This window comes from Haliotis cracherodii, unplaced genomic scaffold, assembly GCF_022045235.1.
Source record: "Haliotis cracherodii isolate W230 unplaced genomic scaffold, xgHalCrac1.p SCAF_6, whole genome shotgun sequence".
Taxonomy (NCBI): domain Eukaryota; kingdom Metazoa; phylum Mollusca; class Gastropoda; order Lepetellida; family Haliotidae; genus Haliotis; species Haliotis cracherodii.
This window is the reverse complement of record NW_027266319.1, coordinates 64,299,975-64,312,744: the sequence shown is the minus strand read 5'-3', so window position 1 is coordinate 64,312,744 and position 12,770 is coordinate 64,299,975. Positions and strand designations below refer to the sequence as shown.

General features: G+C 43.1%; 1 protein-coding gene across 1 annotated transcript in view; it reads left to right on the top strand.

The window, feature by feature from the left end:
* Positions 1-8,527: 8,527 nt before the first annotated feature.
* The window catches only part of LOC139444681 (uncharacterized), a 33,823-nt gene continuing 29,580 nt past the window's right edge, over positions 8,528-12,770 (top strand). Inside the window, exon 1 of the mRNA XM_071225613.1 lies at positions 8,528-9,049. Within this exon, the coding sequence (XP_071081714.1) occupies positions 8,990-9,049 (60 nt within the window). The 5' untranslated portion in view covers positions 8,528-8,989. The remainder of the gene's footprint in view (positions 9,050-12,770) is intronic.

Below are 12,770 nucleotides of genomic sequence, written 5' to 3'. Positions count from 1 at the left end.
TGAGACACGCAGAGATGACAGACATATATGGTATGAGTCAAGCGGAGAAGGCAGACGTATATATGATATGAGACACACGGAGATGGCAGACATATATGGTATGAGACACGCAGAGAAGGCAGACATATGGTATGAGACACGTGGAGAAGGCAGACATATATGAGACACACGGAGATGACAGACATATATGGTATGAGACACGTGGAGAAGGCAAACATATATGAGACACGCGGATATGACAGACATATACGGTATGAGACACGCGGAGAAGGCAGACATATGGTATGAGATACGTGGAGAAGGCAGATATATGGTATGATACACGTGGAGAAGGCAGACATATATGAGACACGCGGAGATGACAGACATATATGGTATGAGACACGTGGAGAAGGCAGACATATGGTATGAGACACGTGGAGAAGGCAGACATATATGAGACACACGGAGATGACAGATATATATGGTGTGAGACACGTGAAGAAGGCAAACATATATGAGACACGCGGATATGACAGACATATACGGTGTGAGACACACGGAGAAGGCAGACATATGGTATGAGACACGTGGAGAAGGCAGACATATGGTATGAGACACGTGGAGAAGGCAGACATATATGAGACACGCGGAGACGACAGATATATATGGTATGAGACACGTGGAGAAGGTAGAAATATATGAGACAAACGGAGATGACAGACATGTATAGTATGAGACACGTGGAGAAGGCAGACATATATGAGACACGCGGAGATGACAGACATATATGGTATGAGACAAGCGGGGAAGGCAGACATATATGGTGTGAGACACGTGGAAAAGGCAGACATATATGGTATGAAACACACGGAGAAGGCAGACATATATGGTATGAGACACGTGGAGAAGGCGGATATATATGGTGTGGGACACGTGGAGAAGGCAGACATATGGTGTGAGACACGTGGAGAAGGCAGACATATGGTATGACACACGGAGAAGACAGACATATGGTATGAGACACGCGGAGAAGGCAGACATATATGGCATGAGATACGCAGAGAAGGTAGACATATGGTACGAGACACGCGGAGAAGGCGGATATATATTGCATGAGACACGTGAAGAAGGCAGACATATATGGTATGAGATACGCAGAGAAGGCAGACATATGGTGTGAGACACGCGGAGAAGGCGGATATATATGGTGTGAGACGCGTGGAGAAGGCAGACATATATGGTGTGAGAAACACGGAGAGGGCAGACATATGGTATGAGACACACGGAGAAGTCAGACATATGGTGTGAGACACGCGGAGAAGGCAGACATATGGTGTGAGACACGCGGAGAAGGCGGATATATATTGTGTGAGACACGTGGAGAAGACAGACATATGGTATGAGACACACGGTGAAGACAGACATATGGTATGAGACACACGGAGGAGACAGACATATATGGTATGAGATACGCAGAGAATGCAGACATATGGTATGAGACACGTGGAGAAGGCAGACATATATGGTGTGAGACACACGGAGAAGGCAGACATGTGGTATGAGACACACGGAGAAGACAGACATAAGGTATGATACACATGGAGAAGGCAGACATATATGAGACACACGGAGATGACAGACATATATGGTATGAGACACGTGGAGAAGGCAAACATATATGAGACACGCGGAGATGACAGAAATATATGGTATGATACAAGCGGGGAAGGTAGACATATATGGTATGAGACACGTGGAGAAGGCAGACTTATATGAGACACGCGGAGATGACAGAAATATATGGTATGAGACAAGCAGGGAAGGTAGACATATATGGTATGAGATACGCAGAGAAGTCAGACATATGGTGTGAGACACGTGGAGAGGGCAGACATATATGAGAAACGCAGAGATGACAGACATATGGTGTGAGACACGCGGAGAAGGCAGACATATATGAGACACGCGGAGATGACAGACATATATGGTATGAGACAAGTGGGGAAGGTAGACATATATGGTATGAGACACAAGGAGAAGGCAGACATATATGATATGAGACACGCATAAAGGCATTGGGCACATCGGGTTATCAGATATTGTATAAACACGTAAGGTATATGACACATGGGATAAACATTGTACAACCGTGTGGTCACGCCTGCACTAGAGGACTCCATCACGGCGTGACTGGAGGGTGCGACAATCGAGAGTTAAGAAAACGAGAAAATAGTTGGAACCGGTAAAATGCGTAGAAAAGATCTAAAAAACGACCCAGATGAAGGTTTGTTAAAACAAGACAAACAAGCACTTGGAAACTTGTTGGGCGCGACGTGAACTTCGTCTTTTCGTCCTCCTACGAGTTCAAAAGACCTTCAACGCATTCCACATTCCTCCTCCAAAGAAAGGTAAAGTCAAGTTACAAGCAATACGAAACCCAGCTAAAGATTATCAGGTATACACATTTGGAGACCTGGAATCTAAATTAAACCAATACCAGTGAATTATATTTAACGCCGCAATTGGCAAAAACTTCCGCGTTTTTAGCGCGGCCTGTAAAAAGTCGATTTTGGACTAGACAAACCAGTGATTGATAGTATGAGCAACGATCCACACAGCACGGTGACATGAAATCAGGGTAGTAACCTAATTCTTAACATAGGTAATATAGTGCTGGGGACCACACGGAGTTAAACTGCATGAGAAAAGTTATACTCCGTCGTGTGCGCGCAAGCACAACAGGCAAGGTCACACAAGGTCACACAAGGTCACACATTGCAGCTTTCCGATCCATATAGTCAGCTCTTACAAGCATGGGGTACAAGGAATTTATCTTACCGCCATGTCTATCATTTACCACATTTTGAAAACAAGCTGAGACTGAGACGCAAGTATTGGCGTGTGAACTCAAGACGACAATTTGTTCACGTTTCGGATCTGTGCATCACGTGCATCTAAAGACAATGTTTATTTACATGACGCGAAGCCATTTCGCCGTAAGGAGCTTGAATTGCTGCAGAGGTTAGAAAGAATGACAACATGTTGCCATGACGACGGGGAATATTTCTTTCGAGTTGGGCACCGCTGTAGCAGCGTAAATGGAAATTTATCAAAACGTCACTGACCCAAAAAATTATTTTTTTATATGTAAGGTAAGATAACTAACTTCTAACACCACACCGTTCAATACTACAGGCATGACGAGCCGGCTACTATAATGTACTTTTCAAACGTAAGTGTAATAGAACGAGTTTTCAGTGTGTCGAACAAACGCACAAACGTCGACGTCTGTACCAGCATTATCCACTATTTGTGCTTCTACATCCCCCCCCCCCCCCCCCACCCCACCCCCCACCCCCCAAAAAAAACAAAAACAAAAAAAACCACACACAAAAACGGTCATCTGTTAAAAAAATAACACTACTTACGTACGGTATCTTTTGAACATATTGCGAGTATGTTCCAAGAGGAATGCGTTTTGCATTTTTCCGCTGCATTTATGATGCTTGGGTGTTGTGTAAAACTCATGCATTGACAGTTCCATTTCGGTAGAGAGATAATACATCACATCAATAACAAATGAACATTTTATTTTGTACAGTTTATGTCATCCGGCAAAGAATAGGTCTTCAGCAACCCATGCTTTTCGTGAGAGGCGACTATGCTTGTCGTAAGAGGCGACTAACGGGATCGTGTGGTCAGGCTCGCTGACTTGGTTGATGCATGTCACCGTATCCCAATTGAGTAGATCGATGCCCATGATGTCAATCACTGGATTGTCCAGACTTGATTATTTACAAACCGCCGTCATATAGTTTGGATATTGCTGCGTGTGGTGCTAAATAACAAATAAACATTTTTTTCTGTCGACCTCGAAAAGAACTCCATATACACAGTTGTATACACGTGTCCTCAAATGCTGTTCTGTGGGAAAGAGTGTCCACCAACATATAACCCTCTATCTAAACACCGCCCCCTGCGCGACTAGGGCGAACAATGGAGTTGTATAAGTTATATATTGGTAAGGTGTGCGTGGTGAAGTCATAAATACAAGTGTAAATATTGTAAAGTGTATATAGGCTAGCTAATATTTACTTTAATAGAGTTAGGTGAGATAAATGCAGAAGACAAATACCGTCTTGTGTGGAGAGAGAGGGAGAGAGAGGGGGAGAGAGGGGGAGAGGGGAAAGAGAAGTGAGAGAGAGAGAGAGAGAGAGAGAGAGAGAGAGAGAGAGAGAGAGAGAGAGAGAGAGAGAGAGAGAGAGAGAGAGAGAGAGAGAGAGGTGGGGGTCGCTATTTTCTTAAATCATTAAATCGACTTATAGAGATGGTAATTAAAATGGAGTTGAATATAATATATATTGACAGTAGACAGATACTCAGAGAATGTCACAAATATCATAAATCCCCACCGGATCACGCACAGAAACAGGAATGTATATACCAGGAAATTCTGTCACAAGAAGGCATGCCGTTTTCTTCAAATCTAAACAGAATGTTGGGCAGAATTCATAAACTAAGTCCAATGCAAACATCGACATCCCATGGCCAGAGATGTCACACGACTTCGGCAGGTTGCATGGACACACTTTTATTACCGCTACATTGCAGTTCAAGGCACATTAAGCTTTAGTGTCCACATACACGTCTATCAAGATAGAACCTGGAATGTGTTTTTCATTTCATGTAGAGCCATAAGAAGCACGATTGATCCATTTTTTTTGCAAATATGAGGCTTGTGTCAAATTTATGCATTGACGATTCCATTTCAGGACGTTCATTCTTACATATAGGTTATAAATGAATATGACTTTATTTAGTAACACCATATTGGCATCACCGAGGAGTCTCCAATTTAAATAAATTGTCTGTTGCGGGGAGGCAAGGATATATCAAGACAAGTATTATATATCAGGCACGATTCCAGGGTCAGTGTGTAGACTAAAACTACGCTGAAACAACATTCTGTACATCATCGAGGATAAAACACACGTCTGAAGCTACTCCCACAGTTTATTATGCGTATACGAACATAAAAAGAAGGCATGTAGAGATTCGCCTTGCGGTACGCACTACATGATTGTACACAGATTCATGAATATACTTGTAGGCATCGAAGGCTGAACGTCTTTACACCGTCATTAGTGAGGACGGATAAAAGCTATGACATGCTATGACAAATAACCGATTCGTGTCCCTTTGTTGTTGCAGGATCCGCTGAAAGTTCTAGATTCACACTGATTATTATCACGGTCCCATACCCTTTCTCATTGGTGTAATCAAAGTGGAATTTGTCTCCGACCTGCGTCACAACGTTTTCCTAACGTTGTGCTGTACCTTACTTAGTGTCCAATGCCTGGAATACGCACTCACTCACTCACTCACTCACTCACTCACTCACTCCAAATATGTGTGACTACCAGGCCAAGGTACGTGATGAATGGAGAGTTTTACGCAGAATTAGTTTTAAGCGGAATATTTTGTAAGCAGAATGGGATGCATGTAGGTGAACAGAGTGTAGATAAAATGAATTGTAGACAGAATATGTTGTAGGCAGAATAGGTTGTAGATAAATTGAATTGTAAACAAAATATTTTGTAGGAAGAAAAAGTTGTGGGATGAATAAGATGTAGTCAGAATGAGTTTTAAATATAATGAGTTGTCAGACAGAATAGGCTGTAGACAGAATAGGTTGTTGGCGGAATATGATATAGGCAAAATAGGTTGTTGTTGTAGGCAGAATGAACTGTGGATAGAATATTTTGTAGGCAGAATAGGTTGTTGTAGGCAGAATGAGCTGTAGGTAGAATATTTTGTATGCAGAATAGGTTGTTGGCGGAATATGATATAGGCAGAATAGGTTGTTGTAGGCAGAATGAGCTGTAGGTAGAATATTTTGTAGGCAGAATGAATCTCATAGGCACAACGAGAGAACAACAACACGAAACCGAGTGGTTGAAATTGACATTTGGATAAATGTCATCTGTTACCAGTCCAGGCTGTCACGCGTAGAAAGTAGGCCAGGAGTTACGTATACAGATCGTGTATGTATCGTTACCCGCTGCCCGGCTACGATTTATAGCCTTCGACTCAAAGTCTCCATTGTCATGGTATAAATGGTTTCTGTGATTTGGCAACGGGGGCCAATTCACATGAATCAATGCCAATGAATTCCTAATTGAATTTTACTGAATGTAAGTATACATAGTGTTCATACCGGCACCAAACACGAGGTAGCTGCCACTACTGACGAATTAGGTTATATTGAGGGCAGCAGGGTTTACCTATCGACATCAAAACAGAGACTATTTATACACAACCGTGTCCATAAACGGGAATGTGATATATGGACTAGAAAAATATTGAAGTGTTAGTATCATATCATGTCAAGAATGACTCATATTCTAAAGATAATATATTGTTTGATGCACACACGAACAATACTGGTATGTTGTGTGAACCGACTCCGATAAACACATTACCTGTGACGTCATAGATTCATGATTTGAGATGCACCATTTCTCTCGTGCAGGATTAGCGTGTAAAGTTTCGAAATCACGTGCAGCATATCGCTATAAGAATAAAGACACTGTGGTTACATTTGACTGTTTGTCGGTTTTGTCATTAAGTGGTACACACTGGAAACATCTCTTCTTAACATACATACTTGTCTATATATTCCTATGGTATATATATATATATATATATATTCTGCACCAAAGCATTCCGACTGTATATATATATATATACCTTTTTCATTATTAAGCACAGTAATAGAGTTTATTCGGTATATATTATTTACTGTATTCTAAAGGTGTTCCTAGTGATGACATTTGTCGATAATTTGTACCCACGTCATATTTTATTGAGCTAATATCCTTTTAATTGAGTCTTAGTTCCATTGTTTTCTTTGTTTTGTTTTGTTTGAGTTTTTTTTAATTTTTAGTGTGTGTGTGTGTGTGTGTGTGTGTGTGTGTGTGTGTGTGTGTGTGTGTGTGTGTGTGTGTGTGTGTGTGTGTGTGTGTGTGTGTGACATATACGGTCTAGTATTTAGTATTGGCACATATGTCATACTATGTTCATGCATAGCGTTAGTAATAAGTTAGATTTATCAATCATTCTACTTATACCTATCTAGTTGTTATTAAAAAAATGAAAATAACATTAATATAGAAGCTTATATTAAACATAATGGCCATACAGTTATTTTTGAATGCAGAACAGGTAATAATTCCGACTGCATATAGAAGACCATTCGAAGTGTCATACACATACCACTGGAGCCTTTCGTGACCAACTCGTGTTATTCCGGGACAAGCAGGTTACGGAAAGGGGCGAGAGGTGGCGAATGCACTGGAGCATGTAATGATCGCCGATGATTCTATACCTGTACAGACCAACTCGATATCTCAAGTAAATAATTCTTAAAGACATGAGCCTGGTCGAATTGGTCAGAATTGTTATTAATCATTTGACGCACAGATATTGATATATGACCCCGCGTGACACGAAGTCGGATGAGTCGACATATGGGAAGTGTTTTCTGTCTGAGTGAGTGAGTGAGTATGGTTTTACGTCGCTTTTAGCAATATTCCAGCAATATCACGGCGGGGGACACCAGAAATTGGCTTCAGACATTGTAGATGGAGAATCGAACCCGGGTCTACGGCGTGACGAGCGAACGCTTTAACCACTAGGCTACCTGATCGCCCCGGTTTTTTTAACAGAGGTTGTACTATACATACATTGATACTGCACAAAACACCTGCGTATCTAGTAATCGATTCAAGCGATACAAGGATAAAGGAACAACGAGAAAGAAAGGCCTATAAAACGAGAGCGTTAGGCGTGGCTCTCAAGTCACGTCAAGTCATACAATACAGTGTACACTTGGCTCCGTCTTCATTGTATTTAAGTCCTGCACCTGTTTGAGTTTTTCGCCACATTTAGTTGTTCAAACCGGTTTTAAACCACAATTCTCACACTGCTGATTGTGCAATTCAGCAACCACGATCGTATTATCGATCTGAAAAACTAAACATACATCTCCGTTCAAGCATACAAACGACAGGTTGACGCTTGCCGTTCGCCTTGAAAATACAGTATGCTGTGTGAATCAATTGTCGGACAAAACAGCTGCATATGCGAAATCCAGATCAGGAACAACCATTTCATTAAAGAACACTGACCTTGGAAGAGAGGCACATGGGAATGCACGTGGGAAAGTCGCGATTTATGTGACATACTAGCTTATATTCATGTGATTTGTTGACAGTGCGTGCTTAGTGTATAAATAATCATTTATCATAATTCATCTGCCATTCACGTGGGCTGACATGTGTTTGAGAGTCTGCTACTTAAGGTAATACTTCTTATACCGTCGTCCAGGTCACGCTAGTCAGTACGTGATGGGGACAGAGAAATGTCACGCAAACTGCGACACGGGGTTATCTCCCCGTCGCTGCTGAGAGCGGAGTTGTGGGGCAGTCACTCTGACCAGAACTAGTGTTTACTTGCAACAATCACGTTTAATCAAGCGTGACACTCACACTGATCTCAGGTGGTAATCGCGGCCTTATGCGATTTCACCTATTGACAGTGACGTCACGGTCACGTGATAAGCGTGACGGGAGGTGACAATTGAGCCAGTAAACTTTGCCGTAGCGCTGTCAACAGAGACGGGCTGATTCGGCTGATTGACCGAGGGCCGTGAGAAACAGACGCGGCTGTCTTTGTCTCGGCGGTGTTTTCGCTACCTGTTCGGCATCTTCTCGTTACCTGACCCCCTCCCCTGTGTGTCCTGGGGGTGATCTGTGGTCTCAAGGTGTGGGCGAATGTCAAACGGCAACGTTGTCTAAAGTTTCTGCGACTTGGAAAAGTGTTGTGACTTACTATACCTGCTCCGCGTGACCCCACAGGGACGGGGGTGAATCGGGCTTTATACAGTGAGTGACTCTCTCGGATTTCGCTTCTTGTATCACCTTAACAGACGCGGCAGCAGCTGAAGATGGGGAAGCAAGGTCGTGGATGGAGCGTGGCTTTCACACTATGGGTACTTGTCATTCACGTGAGTACCTTGTATTGCCACTGATAATATACACAGATACATTTACTGTTCCAATGTCAACAAGTCCAGTTATACTGGTGATGCTAGCTTCATCATCCAGCGCCGGGGTTGGGGATGACGGGACAGAGTTTAATGGATGTGTAACTGTATAGACTGATGTTGTAGACTAACGCTTAGTCCCTGAACATATATAATTTTGATAGAAACAAATAATTCTATTTAAATCGAAAAGGCGCCACAGTGAGATTAGAGGTTCAGAACCTGAAGGAAATCTAGACTTGCTTCATTGAGGTCTTTAGCATTGCAGAAAGGGCTGGGCGGAGGGGAAAATAATGATTCGGGGACTGTGAGACACACTATTGTTGTAGATGTGTTGGTCTTTTGTTTCAAACGGTCTCCCTGTATATGTCTTAACATATGCGCGCGAGTGTGTGTGTATGTGTGTGTTTAGAGTGCGTACGTGTGTTTTGTGTGTGTGTGGTGTTTGTTAAGTGTGTATGTGTGTTTAGTTTGTGTGTGTGTGTGTTAAGTGTGTGTGTGTGTTTTTTTTGTGTGTGTGTTCAGTGGAGGGGGGGGGGGGGGGATTACAGATGAGGGTAAGTTTTATTAATAAATTATTAAAATATTTATAATGGGTAAGTTTGTACTAACCCAGGCCAAATTTGAATCAGGGGTTACTGTCGGAGATCTTTCCCAGATGAGTAGGGACACTGCGTTTAGGCTGCCAATATCTAGATAGAACTGCTTGCGGGTCTTTGTTGTGAGAAATTGCAGTGAAGGTATATATTAAGAATACAGGTTTAGCATTCAGTACCCATCATTGAAGAAACACACTCAACCGCGAAGATTTGGATGTGTGATATAGGTGACAATAATGACGTGTTGTGGGGAACTTTACTTATGTTGTTATCGGACTGTTCAGTCGGTGAGGCCAGGCCTACGGTTACCTTTAAGCATGACACGGGGCAAGATCTGAACTTGGTAGATGTTGTACTGGGTTGAGGGTGTCATGAGAGAGTGTGTGATGGGACAGGGTGTGTGTGTGATGGGACAGGGTGTGTGTGTGGTGGGACAGGGTGTATGTGTGATAGGACAGGGAGTGTGTGTGATGGGAAAGGGTGTATGTGTGATGGGACAGGGTGTGTGTGTGTGTGTGTGATGGGACAGGGTGTGTGTGTGATGGGACAGGGTGTATGTGTGATAGGACAAGGAGTGTGTGTGATGGGACAGGGTGTATGTGTGATAGGACAGGGAGTGTGTGTGATGGGACAGGGTGTGTGTGTGTGTGTGATGGGACATGGAGTATGTGTGATGAGACAGGGTGTATGTGTGATAGGACAGGGAGTGTGTGTGATGGGACAGGGTGTGTGTATGTGATGAGACAGGTTGTATGTGTGATGGGGCAGGGAGTATGTGTGATGGGACAGGGTGTATGTGTGATGGGACAGGGTGTATGTGTGATGGGACAGGGTGTATGTGTGATGGGACAGGGTGTATGTGTGATGGGACAGGGTGTATGTGTGATGGGACAGGGTGTGTATGTGGTGGGACAGGGTGTGTGTGTGATGGGACAGGGTGTGTGTGTGTGTGATGGGACATGGAGTATGTGTGATGAGACAGGGAGTATGTGTGGTGGGACAGGGTGTGTGTGTGATGGGACAGGGTGTGTGTGTGTGTGATGGGACATGGAGTATGTGTGATGAGACAGGGTGTATGTGTGATGGGACAGGGTGTGTATGTGGTGGGACAGGGTATGTGTGTGATGGGACAGGGTGTATGTGTGATGGGACAGGGAGTGTGTGTGATGGGACAGGGTGTGTGTGTGTGTGTGATGGGACATGGAGTATGTGTGATGAGACAGGGTGTATGTGTGATGGGACAGGGTGTGTATGTGGTGGGACAGGGTGTGTGTGTGATGGGACAGGGTGTGTGTGTGTGTGTGATGGGACATGGAGTATGTGTGATGAGACAGGGTGTATGTGTGATGGGAAAGGGTGTATGTGTGGTGGGACAGGGTGTGTGTGTGATGGGACAGGGTGTGTGTGTGTGTGTGATGGGACATGGAGTATGTGTGATGAGACAGGGTGTATGTGTGATGAGACAGGGTGTGTGTATGTGATGAGACAGGTTGTATGTGTGATGGGGCAGGGAGTGTGTGTGATGGGACAGGGTGTATGTGTGATGAGACATGGTGTGTGTGTGATGGGACATGGAGTATGTGTGTTGGGACAAGGTGTATGTGTGATCAGACAGTGTGAGTGGGTGATGGGACTGTGTCTATGTGCGATGGGACAAGATGTATTAAGAAATTAAATTTGTAAAATGTAATGATATATTAGGATATCCTGTTTGATCCTTCAGTTCATATTAGAACCCGGGAGTGATTTTAATGTTTCAAACGACGTGTGACCATATCTCGTATTTCTCTTATCTGGATACGACCAGTAACTCTAAGGTTTCTTCAAAAATAACTCCATAAAACACAGACATTTTTACCCTCGGTGTGGAAGCCCCAGTTGAATAAGAGTCTCGTTAGTTGTCTGCGGGGAAGCAGTTACAACCAGAACGGGGGTCATCGTTTGGGAGCCAGACCTATGCCAACCTACTTGCTTTACCTTGCACAGAATTATTCCGATCTTCCACTCGGTGTTTACAAATGAAACAAAGCCTGACTAGCAACACAAAACGACTACTGGAACATACAGTTTTATGTGGGTCATGATGTTCTTTCTTTGAGGTGAGGGTTAGACCCCGGGGGCAATGCCTTTCAATGATGGCAAATAGCGGACGTTGTATGTAGGTGAGAACTAGTCCCCGGGGGTGGGGTGTTGTTGACATACATTCGAAAGTGAAGGGTCTTGTGAAATTTACTTGTGGGAAATGCTGCCGAACGAACGTTTGATATTATATCATTATGAATATGCTATTAGTGACACTCATTGCTAGATAGGGAGAATTGTGAATATGTGATCAGCTGATGGGTTGCAGCTTCAAGCAATGGTTGTTATGGTGATATACAACTCAAATTTAGATGGACTATTGTTATTATTCCCCCGAAATGATTACTTATAACGAGTATTGTAAAACGGTCTACAATTTCTTGTTATCCCTATCCAAATTGTTTCAGTATATATTAACAAAATTTACAATAGTTTTGTTAACACGATTTTGCCTTGAACATGTACATGTATGTACCGTTTTGGGAAAAACACATGAACGCTATGATGTTCTATATACTTGAATAAGCGAATAAAAAACGTGAAAAATATGTAAGGAAATTCATGTCACATATCCAGCTCAGTTTATTTCCTCAATCACGTCTTCCAGGCAAACCGCAAAACCGGTTTGGGTAATACTGTTTAACATAAACCTATAATATTCCTCGTCATCACTTTTTGTTACAACATCATCAACCGTTCAAAGTCAACGCATCCTGATGGCCGCCTTGTTACTTCACGCCTACTTGATGACTCACTCAAAACGTGAAGGGTTTTCCAAATTCTTTTGAAAGAAGTAGGCGTTGTTGAAAGAGTTCGGGGGTTTTCTCACCAACATGAAGTATGAACAAGTCAACGTGACAGGTACATGTCACATTTATATAAATGTACGCGCCCTCACCCTCGCCACTGCAAGCCCCCACTGACTGAATTGCGTGTCATGATTATTCCTTTTCGTGACCAATTGATTCGAGACCAAAGTGTCACCAGCACCTGAGAAACGA